At 44.2% G+C, this 12577-nt stretch overlaps 1 protein-coding gene across 1 annotated transcript in view; it reads left to right on the plus strand.

Annotated features, from left to right (window-relative positions):
* Positions 1–12577, plus strand: part of LOC139758291 (nephrin-like) — a 231308-nt gene that overhangs the window by 199955 nt on the left and 18776 nt on the right. The window contains 2 exon segments of the mRNA XM_071679505.1: positions 4096–4247; positions 8296–8425. Of these exon segments, the coding sequence (XP_071535606.1) occupies positions 4096–4247; positions 8296–8425 (282 nt within the window).

The following is a 12577-nucleotide window of genomic DNA, read 5'->3' on the forward strand; positions in this document are numbered from 1 at the left end:
TAGGGTGGGAACACGGTGTCTTTTGGTTGTCGCGTACGACAGACTGAGCTTCCCAGCGCCTGGTGCCGTGATGATTGGCTATAGGGCGTGACCTATAACCTCAAAGTACCGTAAGGGTCAACAGAGGATGACACATGACCTGGGCTAACACCTCAGTGTACTGAGGTCGTAACCGGATGAACACAACCTCAAGGTGTGATCACATTATACGTCAGCCTCTTGGTCAGCACGTCATGTTGACCACAGTTCCTACAGGTGCAGCTGCTGGGCCGTGTGACAGTGCTCATATTGAGAGGCTGGAAGTCCTGACACCCAGCTTTAGTGGAGGGAGATTCACACACTTCTCCAGGGAACCACACCCCAAGCTGCAGTGGAGGGAGAACACCTCCAGTTTACTCCATACACACAGATCTCAATTAGACGAGGGAACCTCACCCTGCTTCCTGCTACTTCTACCCACGTCTGCTCCACACAATCAGACTCGAGGCTGGAAATCTTTAATCCAGTAATGGCTTCTTTAAAGTATCATAAAAGAAACCGTCTTACATCATAACCATAGAGGAACCGTTGCCATGATGATAATGTAGAACCATAATAAGAAAAAATTCTCTGTAATTGTCATTATTTTTTCTCGAGAGAGAAAGAAAGAGAGTTGGAGAGGAAAAATGGGATTAAACTCGCATATTTCATGTGCTGTTAGAGTGAAAATTTGTCTTGGAAGAACCTTGGCACAACTAGTAGAGGACCTCAGCTCATTTCAGTGCAGAGCCTTAGCTCGTCATACAACAGAATCTTGGCTCAGTTCAGCACAGAACCTTAGCTCAGCTCAGCACAGAACCTTAGCTCAGCTCAGCACAGAACCTTAGCTCAGATCAGATCAGAACCTTAGCTCAGCTCAGCACAGAACCTTAGCTCTGATCAGATCAGAACCTTAGCTCAGTTCACCACAGCAATGTCAGATTTTGATACTGCATCATGGGACCACGGTCCCTGGCTGGGATCTGTTCATCCCTGTCATATCTGTAACAAGAATCATTCATATCTTCATTTGCATATTGATGAAACATCTAGTCATTCTCTGCAACAATGTTTATGAATATCTCTAGACCCACCTGACGCCTGGGTTCTTCAGTCATCACATCTGTACCCCTGATCATCTAATATCGAACTCTGATAATCTTCATTTGAAAATTCTACAAACAAGGAGATTCTTGCGTCTTAACAGAGGCGGGATATCACAGAAACTTCATTTAAGTATCCCTGATTTTGCGACTGGTATGTTCCATTCTTCTGGTTAACACCCAGCTACCAGGGATGTCCTCACCCTCCACACTCGGCTGACGAGATGAACACATCACAATGTGATACATGGAAGTGTGTGGCTTCGGGGACCTCCTGGCTCTCGCTCGTCCCCCCAGCCAGCGTCCTCCCTCACCGTCTTAAGTGTTGCCAAGATTTTACATTTTAACCGAAATCCATCGAGAGCTGAACCCCCAACCCTTCCCTGTGTAGTAAATTGAATAATGTCTTTCCAGAAATAGCACTTGGGGCTATATTCCCACTCTCCTCCCTCATGATGTAGACCATAATGGGTTATAGAGCGTAAAAGTATGGTCGACTACACTTCCCTCTCATAATCGCCTCACAAACTACAGAAGTATTTTGTAATTCTCATAATTCATCATTTATTGTTCTTTTTTTCAAACAAAATCCTGGTCCACGAATGTATATATTTACTCGCTCTTATCTTGAAAGCACTTTTCAAGCAGCACTTCTCACACAATGCCCCTCTTAGTACGTGCGTGTGTGTGTGTGTGTGTGTGTGTGTGTGTGTGTGTGTGTGTGTGTGTTGCCACGTAGGATGTAGGAGCAGTGGGAGGTGGAGGATGCTTCTGGCTACACTTCCTCACTTGACCTTCCCTCCTGGTTTTGGATAATTGAATCTAGTCATGTGTTTGTATGTATATGTGTATTAATGTATGTATGTATATATGCATGTGACTGGGTATGTGTGAGCTTTCTCTAAGTGTGTTTGTGTCACTGTGGGTCCTATGTCTCTCTCTCTCTCTCTCTCTCTCTCTCTCTCTCTCTCTCTCTCTCTCTCTCTCTCTCTCTCTCTCTCTCTCTCTCTCTCTCTCTCTCTCTCTCTCTCTCTCTCTCAGATTACCCAATGACCGTCATCCTCATCAAAATAATATTAATCTCACATTATACGACCTCAGCTTCCCTTCCCTCACCAGCCTCAGACCTTCACACATTTTCCTGGCTGATAACAAACCCCTTTTATAGAGATCACCACAACAAAGGCCCGTCGCCCTGACCCAATACAAACACTATACAAACTGGTGTCAACCTTGCTTACAAAGTAACCCTTTTAACCCGGCCGTTAATGGAATCCTGGTCAGAGCAGTAAGTTGGGTTCCATTCACCGGAGGTGAGTTTATAATGCTTTAGAAACTTTCAGATTTTAAAACTTTCTTCTTCCTCGCCCGAGTTCCGTACGGCCGTGAGGAACATATAGGGTCAAAGTTTTCTATGGTGACGTGGACGTCTCATATGTGGGTTCCCTCGGGGCCCTAAGTTACTTCCCTCGGTACCACTTGCGTCACTATTGAGTTAAGTCTTACGATACCGACGCTCGGCAGACGCCTCCTCTCTCTTGCCAGTCCAGTAACTTGACCTGCTGACTGACTCCCCTCACACACAGTCCACACCATTCCATACACTGAGTCCAACCATCTATCCTCTTCCTGGGTCTTACTTCCCTCTCCCTCTCCCTTTCCCTCTCCCTCTCCCTCTTGTCTGCAGCCCTCCTGCGGTAAGTCTCCCTCCCCCATTGTACCGTCTCCTCTACTCTCTACATGGCTAAATTTTTGAACGACTTCATGACCAACACATACTATTTTCGCTTCTCCATTCTTGATATCACTTACTCTCCTGATGTTTACTGTGTGACGCATGTTATCTGCCTCTATTTTCACACCTCTGTTTAGGGGAGTGACAGTCCAGCGTCTCTAGACGGGACCTGAAATAAAATATTCTCTGTCTCCTGCGGCTCTTTACATCCTCCACATTTCCTCTGATTCACCAAAGCTCTCTAACCACATCTAGCTCTATTTCCTTTTCCATCTCCATACCCTCATCTCCTCCTCCCACAATGCCGACGTCATCACTCCCAAGTGGCCTAGCAGCCTCACAACCCCCAGGCCTTCCCCACTCAGCCCGCCACTATCGATCTCCTTAAGGCATCAGAGGTATGCTTTTACCTGTGCTGACCTCCTCTCCAGACCACTACACTCCCACACACCTTACTAAAGCCATTCGCTGTCTCTGCCACTCTCTACTTCCCTACCAGTAGAGGGACACTTCCCAACACACAACGAACGGCCTTATCAGTCTCTCGTCTCGTGTAAGATCTCAACCACACGAATCATTCAACAGCTAACATACCTTCTCGCTGGCACTGCTAATGCTATGAACATTCTTAACAACACTCACTGTTCCTCTTTGTTCACCATGAAGAACATGCTATCTACAAAAACTTGCTCTGCTATTTTTCTTTAGATTTGTAAATATCTTGATTGTCTGTTATTAATACTGAAGCCACGTCCACAGCTTCCTGAAGATCCGGTTTATATCTCTCGTTGTCACCTCGTACCCTCATCTTCCTTCCTTACATCCTCCTCTCGCCTCACCCACGGCAAGGCCAGTGTTGCGTCCTCGTGACGCCATCAACCACAACCATGACACACGGCTGCCCATCTGTGTTCAGAGGATTTCTTCTGTGATCCTTAAGATGGGATTTATTACGTTTCCCTCACACAACGGAGCAACATTCACCCTCGCTATCCAGTTCTCTGTTTGATAACCATTTCCCTTAGCTCTCCATCGTTGGTCTACAACCAGTTCAGTTATCCACACGTTTTGGTCTACAACCCCTTCAATCACCTCCTTGTTTGGTTTAAGACCACTTCAGTCACCCCCTTGTCTGGTCCACAGTTACTTCAAGTAATAGATCCCTTGCCCTACAGCTAATCCCTTGTCCTACAGCTAATTACTTGCCCTACAGCTAATCCCCCTAACAACTACCGACAGGTACTTGTGACGGAGGGAGGAGACGGAGCTGGAATCAGGGGGCGGGGAGCTGCAGCTGAGCCGTGTGTCGCGGGCCAACACCGGCTCCTACTCCGTCCAGGCCTCCAGCCCTCACGGCTTCCTCAACGCCACCTTCTTCCTCAACGTCCTCTGTGAGTAGCTCAGGTTTTCCTCAACGTCCTCTGTGAGTAGCTCAGGTTTTCCTCAACGCCCTCTGTGAGTACGTGACACTTTTTAAAGGTCTTCTGTGAGTACCAAACACTCGTTCTTTAACGTCCTATGAGGGTCAAGTGGTATCCTTGCAGCGTCACCTTTGAATGCCTGCCGCTTTTAGGACCTTTCACCCTCCTTCAGCGTCTTCTGTCAGCACTTGCCAGTCTTCCTCAGTGTTCTTCATGCGTCGCGAAGTGTCTTCTTCCTTTTCTTCGTAAACGCCCTTCACGTGAAGCTGTCAGTTTTTCTTAGCATCCGCCGTCATCAACTGCTAGCCATTCTCAGCGTCCTCCCATGACGGCTGACTCAGTCTTTCTTAACATTCTCTGTCAGTAGCTCGTGTCAGGTCTTCCAAGGCACGGTGAGACACGCAGGTGATTTTTCTCAGCATCCATCGCGTCAAGTCGCTAGTTTCTTGACGACCTGGTGGTGTGGTTGGTGCCCAACCCTCCTTGTCTGAGGTTGATGGTGACACCGACAAGCTGAGTTAGATCATCTCATGTCTCGCAAATGAGGTAAATATGAGCCTCTCTGAAACAACAGTGAGTTAAATCTCAATTTAAGCTTTTGTTTTTCACGTTCAGGCAAGAGACTAGGAATGGAAAGAGTTTTAGCTAAGGCAGAAGAAAATCTCAAAAGCCTTTACCTTCAACAACAATAGTGAATGGAGTTATCTAACATAGTCATCTGATAATTAGGGATTGTTCAGAAGAAAACTAAAGATAGTAGGGAATTCAGTCATATTGTTTGTAAGGCCCGTCCGCTGGAGTAGTGGTTAGACAGACAGATAACACAACGTGGCCCCTGCTCCATGGCTCCCTCGATGTCAACAAATGCACCCACCATTGTATATCAGAATGTCTATCAGTGATCTGTAACTGCTGTGTACATAAACGGGATTTGCACAGTGGCCATCTGATAGATGTTCTGTACTTCCCTAGAGTCACTGATTTATTAGTGTACCCTGAACCCTGGCGCTGGGTCGGTCAGTGAGCCAACATTAGGGTCACCAGACACGTGAAAGTCTTTTTTATCCTTACCTTATGTTAAGGTTTGTAGTTCTAAGGTCCACCTGTGTTGTAGTCTCTACCTTGATATACTCAGTAACTTCGTTTACACTGAGTCTTTGTTTTATTTCAAGATGGAGTTTTCAGATAGTCCTGAAGTTTTCAGATAGTCCTGAAGTTTGAACACCGCAGTAAACTGTGCACCAACTCATGGCGGAACACAACTTTAGAACCTGAAGTCTGGCCAGAATTTACAGAGTCTGATATTTAGAGAGAACCATCAGGGTTTCTCCCCTCGGCCATTTGTATCGTTTTTGTAAGTTCAGATATTCTAATACAGTTTCCCAGTCAACTTCAGTTTTCTAGTACCAGGGTTTCCACTGTTACCAGCAGGCGTTTCTGTCCGTTCCCTTAGGCCATAGGTTTTGCAGATCACCTCCCTCACGAGGACAGACCTCCTCCTCCTCCTCCTCCTCCTCCTCCTCTTATGGATGTACTTCCCCGAGGTAGGTCTCTTCTCTCATGTTCTTTGACGACTCTACTTGCTGTATGTGCAGGATGAACTCCCACTTTATTGAGCTTCAGGATGTTTTATATCCCTTCTTTTACGACAGTTTAAGGAGAGACTTTAGAAAAATGATTCATCTCTGACATCAAAGATCTTTCCTGCATTTACCGTATTGCTGGTTGTACCAAGGAAAGGGGGTGGGAGGCATATCCAAATCTGTTATGGATCTTTGATCCTAAACATTCTCTAAGGTTCCAAAACTCTCAAAATGTAGTCTGTCTGGCCTGTTTTATGGTCTGTGTCAGCGGCAGTGAACGGATTCCATCAAGGTGAAAGAAGCTTATTTTCAGGATCCGATTCAGCGGAGTTTTCTAAGATTCCCTCGCGTTTCCATTCAAAGAAAGACCCTCAAGTTTTCCTCAGTGCTCTCCTCATGTCTCGTACTCCCTGCACTTCCTCCGAGGCTATGAATCCAATAAACGTGTTGTTGTCACAAAAGAAGTATCGGAATTTATTCTTATCTCAACGATATTCTGATGCTGTGACGGGATTGCTTATTGGAATATTTGTATCGTGATCAGGATGTTGAGAGATCCGACTCTTTCGGGAAAGATGAATAAATAGCTATTTGTGTCTTGTCAAGATCACAAGGTATTGTAAAGAGCCATTTTCATGTTTGTTTACCTCTCTCTCTCTCTCTCTCTCTCTCTCTCTCTCTCTCTCTCTCTCTCTCTCTCTCTCTCTCTCTCTCTCTCTCTCTCTCTCTCTCTCTCTCTCTCTCTCTCTCTCTCTCTCTCTGCTCTAGAAGCCAAGCGGCAACGAATTCATTCGCTGTCATGTACGACTGTGAAAGACACTGGCTTCGAAGGAGATTATCGGAGTCACTGGCGGTTCATTTGAATTTGCTGTAACAAACAATCTAAAGCTTTTGTTTCATGAGTTGTTTGGATGAACCCTAAAGATTTCTTCTCCGGCTACATGAATGTAAGCTGAAACTTCCTCCACTCGTTACTTAGGTAAGAACCTTTCCTCTGTATCCTAATGTTGCTGTAATCATTTGACGTCAGATTAGAGACTTTATTTATGACCACTGTAGCAACGGCTTGTATCCCTATGACATCGCAGGCCAAATAAGCCATAGACTCTGAATACATTCCGTCAAAAGGGAATATCAGACTCTGAACCTGTTGGTACATCTATAAATACACCATATCAAGGGTATTAAGGCCTTTGTGGTCCGCTACGAGTGCGTGTGGGGTTGATTATGATCATAAAGTTATTAATACATATGTATATGAAACTTTATATATGAAATATCAACACATTCATGGAATATGTAAACAGTCTTCAAATATTAATTTGTGAAAATATTTGACGATAATATATATATATATATATATATATATATATATATATATATATATATATATATATATATATATATATATATATATATATATATGTGTGTGTGTGTGTGTGTGTGTGTGTGTGTGTGTGTGTGTGTGTGCGTGTGTGTGTGTGTGTGTGTGTGTGCTGTATCTACAAGTATATATGCGTGACTGGCAATGTGTCTTTCTCTCCCCCTCTCTCTCTGTCTCCTCATATTTCTATGTATTTGCCTAACTATCTTTATGTCTCTCTGTCTATCTATATGTCTATCTATGTCTCTGTCCATCGATTTGCGTATCTCTCTATCTCTCTGTCTATCCGTATTGGTATTCGATAGTCATTTATGCCGGAGTGTAGAGCGCCGCGCGCGCCAGCCAGTATCTGATGGGCTGTGAGGATCCATCAGGATACAGCGGCCGAACAGCCATCACTGCACAGTAAACACCAGTCCTTCCTTGACGTGTGTGTGTGTGTGTGTGTAGCAAAACCTCGACCACGGTATAATACAAGATGGCATCAGTATGCTCTCTCTCTCTCTCTCTCTCTCTCTCTCTCTCTCTCTCTCTCTCTCTCTCTCTCTCTCTCTCTCTCTCTCTCTCTCTCTCTCTCTCTCTCTCTCTCTCTCTGCTATTCCTTAATGGCCTACGTCACCGATATCATTCCATGTCTGTAATTACTGTATCTCCGTTAGTAGCAGATTAACAAGTATCTTTATCAAGAGTCTACTGGTTTATTCTTTCTTGTAATCGAGTGAATTAATCATTGTAAGCTGCATGATTTTATTATTATCTTTATTTTTACACTTTATTAAACCATTACCTATACCACTATATTGACAGGTGCCTTCATTCTTCTTCACTATCATCATTAAGGACAACTATTAACTATTTTTGTGAACTCCATCACTATGCTTTACAAGGCTAATGAAGATGTATAGTTTTATTGACAGTCGTTTCCACTTACTGTATCAAGTTAGTTATGCCTCTGCGTCTTCAGTATATTCATGTCCTCGCTACCCTGGGTTACAACAGCTTCTTATATATCCCGTGTTGTTGTTCTTCATCACCACCGCCACTGTGGCAGACGGACCAGAGCGGGTGATGACGGAGGACAGGGTAACGGCGGACATGGGAGCCACGGTCTCTGTGGAGTGTAGTGCCAATGGCAACCCGCCACCCACCCTCACCTGGACCAGAGACTACAGCCAGAACAGGTGAGGTGTGTGTGTGTGTGTGTGTGTGTGTGTCCCTCATCTGTCCTAATACTCTATAAAGCGTCAGGACCAGGCTCTTATGATCCTGGCTCTAGCCGTAGTTCTAAGTCCTGGGATGATTTTACCCTTGTTGCTCTTCCAGCTGACTACTTCCCTACTTTCCCTCAACGCCAGCCCTGCTGCCACTTGACCCCAGCCCTGCTTGACCTCTCACCTGACCCCAATCCTAGACACAGTCACCTGACCCCAGTCTCATACACTCCCCCGGTCCCAGGCCTTGTACTCCAACTCGACACTCCTATTACTGTGGCCTCCACCTGCTCCGTGTTCCTGATCTCCCATCTCCCCTCCCCCTAGCTCCCTGCTGTCCCTCCTCCTAGCTACCCACCGTCCCTCCTCCTAGCTACCCACCGTCCCTCCTCCTAGCTCGCCTAGAAGCCTTCACAGCCATCTAGTCCACCCCTTCCCCTCGCCTCACTCCACTTGTTTTGTATCTACAATCCATCGACACACTTCTCCAGCCATCCTCCCTTCACACTCTCTCTCTCTCTCTCTCTCTCTCTCTCTCTCTCTCTCTCTCTCTCTCTCTCTCTCTCTCTCTCTCTCTCTCTCTCTCTCTCTCTCTCTCTCGCACACACAACATGTAAGGGTTCTCTCCCCCGCGCCTTGGTTTGATCACTCATCCGTCTAACAACTTTTGGAGCACCTCTGTGAAAACATACGAAAAAAAGGCAAACAAGCGAAGCGTGTCGACGAATTGTTCGCTCGGGTTTTTGGCATCCGTTTTCTGTAACCCAAGTGTCAAAGAGAAAGGCGTCACTCACCATGAAACATTAGTAATGAACGAGAAGCTTCCTTACTGTTGGCAGTTCTCTATTGTTTTCATTTACTGTAAAACGGAATTTTGTTTCTCTGAGAGGGTCTTTCGTATCTCAAACAGGGGGTTTCATATCTCGAGTTTACATTATTTCTTGTGTTGACCTTATTCAAGTCGTACTTGATACATTCCGGTCATTAAGCTCCTGACAAGGTGGTTATGTATTCATAACAGCAATATTCTTTTACTGTATTTGTTATTTCATTCTCATGTAAACACATCAAGGAAGGTACCAGACTCATGATGACTAACCCCCATGCACAGTTGCCAATAGCTCACCCATTTCCTTGCTGCGGGGTTGATATGATATCGGGAAAACATGTTTCCGTTGAGCAGAAAGGCTCTGCTGGCAATATGGAGGTATGAAGAGGAAAAATTTTTTTTGGGGGGAAGGTAACTTTTGACACCTATAGACAATGCGATTCCGCCATTCCCCGAAGGAACATCGCTGCTGAATGTCAGAGAATACAGTAGAGAAACTCATTAAATGAAAACTGGAGACGTTAGTCAGAGCATGAGTCTTGTACTGCGGCCGACGCCATCCAAACATCCTTTCTTAAACTAATTCATCAGCTGCAGCAGCAGACGAGGGCATGGACTTCTTATTCCTAAGATAAGAAAAAAAATCGGTCCAATCTATTATAGTGAAACGTGATCAGGATTTGTCCTAGAACACTTTTCTCTTTCTCATAGATATGAATTTCACACTTTTTGCACCTCCTCAGGAGAAAGCAGACGAGGGCCCGGAGAATTCGATTCTGTTAGTTTTCTTTCAAAAATGCCTCAGTCTCAATACAGCGGGTTTGATTCTCTACACAGCCCTCATGTACCTTAATGCTATTTACCTGCCTTACAGTCATATTTTCCCTAGAAGTATTTCAGCTTCGTAAAAGAAATTTGATTTGCTTTATATCATCATCCTTGGGCATTTTTCTGGGCAACATTGTAACTCTGTTAAGTGCTTTATTTCCGTACAGATATTTCATTTGTTCAAGACAATGTCTCAACAGAAATTGTTCTTCGAATTTTTTTGCATAATGATTCTATCATTTTGAAACTGTGTAACATTTTTCCTCCTGGTGAAATTCTTTACTGTAGAAAGCTGTATCCTCTCTTACATTACTACCTTCATATATATATATATATATATATATATATATATATATATATATATATATATATATATATATATATATATATATATATACACACCTGTATTTCGTTTTCACAGTAGTTGGCATTTTTTTAACATTGTTTTTTTTCTATCTGCAAACTGATATATGAATAGCCTTTTAGAACAGTCTATAACTCTCTTATCATACTACTTACAGTTCAGTTGAATCATAATAAACATTTCCAGCGTTTTCCATATCTAGATTGTAACGGTGAATCGTGCGGTAATTAACCAATAACAGGAATACAGTCTCAGACCATCACCCACCTGGATAATTATCTTAATTATTCAGTCTTGATGATGGACACTTGACTCTAATACTTTCAGTCCATCACAATGTTGGCGTTATTCTTACTTCTGAAGATTAGATATCCAAGAGGGAAATAAATTTCTGATATCATTATATATATATCCAGCGGACATACAACTCCAAGTGCAGTCATCCTGTGGTCCTGAGTATAGAAAGGTATAGACTGATCATTGTTCAATCTCGATTCCTTCCACCCCTTTCATCCCCCCACCCTGGAAGGGGGGGTGGGGACATGATCGACCCGTGAAGCCTCGATATAAAGTTTGAGAAGCTCTGGAAGCCACTGTGGTCTATCCAGCCAAGACCAGCACCATACGCTGTGGGCTGGGATAAATATTCTTCCGTGTTGGACCAACCAACACTCACAATCCATCCATGGTTGTCTCATCGCCTTGGAAGGAAGAGTTGACTCAGTTGTCATACAAATACGATAATATCGTCGTTAATTTTCGTTATACATCTTTCAGGAAGCCGTAGAGGAATATACATAGGAAAAACAATGAGAAGAGATGGTCACCAACTTACCTCCTTAGTTTACTGTCCAGAGAAATGAATGAGTATAATAAGCTCATTAATCTCGTCCGCCATTGGACTTCAGTGCTCCAGTCACTCACATGACACCTTGACACGCTGGGTCTCCCTCCTCCTGGCCAGATCCTCATGTAAATGGTGGCACAACACACTGATGTGGCACAACACACTGATGCAGCACAACACACTGATGTGGCACAACACACTGATGTGGCACAACACACTGATGTGGCACAACACACTGATGTGGCACAACACACTGATGCGGCACGAGGATCAGCGTCCATATCCCCGCCAGTGATGGTCTAGTGTTGCAAAGTATGAGAGTCCTCGAATCCTCCACTAGGAACCCAGACCTGACAACACTGTGCTGGGTGAAGGTGAGGTTGTGAACATCATCTCTCAGGTGTAGACCCTGAAGCATCAGGCAGGATTAAGGTTTCGTTTCTTCAGTCCTTATGGGAAGGTCTTGGTGTTTACAGTGAACCCAGGACGAAGTTTTTAACTTCTTTTCTTCTTCTTCTTCTTCACGCCTCACTTACATACAATATCGTTTGATGTACAATGTGTTAAGAATACAGCAACTCATTAGGGGAGTATTCCCTAAGCCTTTTGTGTTCTGGCCAAGTGTAAGCTCACGCTACGCAACAAAGACTCACAAGACACCCTGGGTAATGACAGGGTAAACTCGAGGTAACCAGAAAAGAATCACAAAGTATTTCATACGAGAAAGTTTACTCCAGGGAAATTTAACTTTGCTCTGGGTATAGTTAGTCGGTCGTAATATACGCACTCAACATAATAACATGCAGCGGGAGCTCAGGTATATATAGCAGCATGATTCTGTACTGCAAGATCAGTAGTAAACAAGAAGCTTCATATCATGAGGATCTAACCCCACCATCATCAGGTGGTCGAACCTCTGAATCCTCAACTCCCTGACGAGATCGACTCTGACTGTTTAATCGAATCATGAGTTTTAAATCTTACGTTTAAATTGCAACTGAGAAGCTAAGATAGAATAGGAAGAAAAAAATAAGCCAAGTTACAAATCATTAATATTTGGAGGATCAAAGGAGTGTTGACAATTTAGCAGGATAATGAACTAAAGCTTTTGACAAGATGGAGACTTTTTATGCCACCGGCTCACCCTTGTATACTCGCAAAAATAAAAGGCGGGGAGGGGCAGCTGTGACCCCCCCCCCCCCCTTCATCAATGGCGTACACACAGAGTGGGTTCAAGAGCAGAAGCTGATGAGT

Source organism: Panulirus ornatus, chromosome 30, assembly GCF_036320965.1.
Source record: "Panulirus ornatus isolate Po-2019 chromosome 30, ASM3632096v1, whole genome shotgun sequence".
In the NCBI taxonomy this organism is placed as follows: domain Eukaryota; kingdom Metazoa; phylum Arthropoda; class Malacostraca; order Decapoda; family Palinuridae; genus Panulirus; species Panulirus ornatus.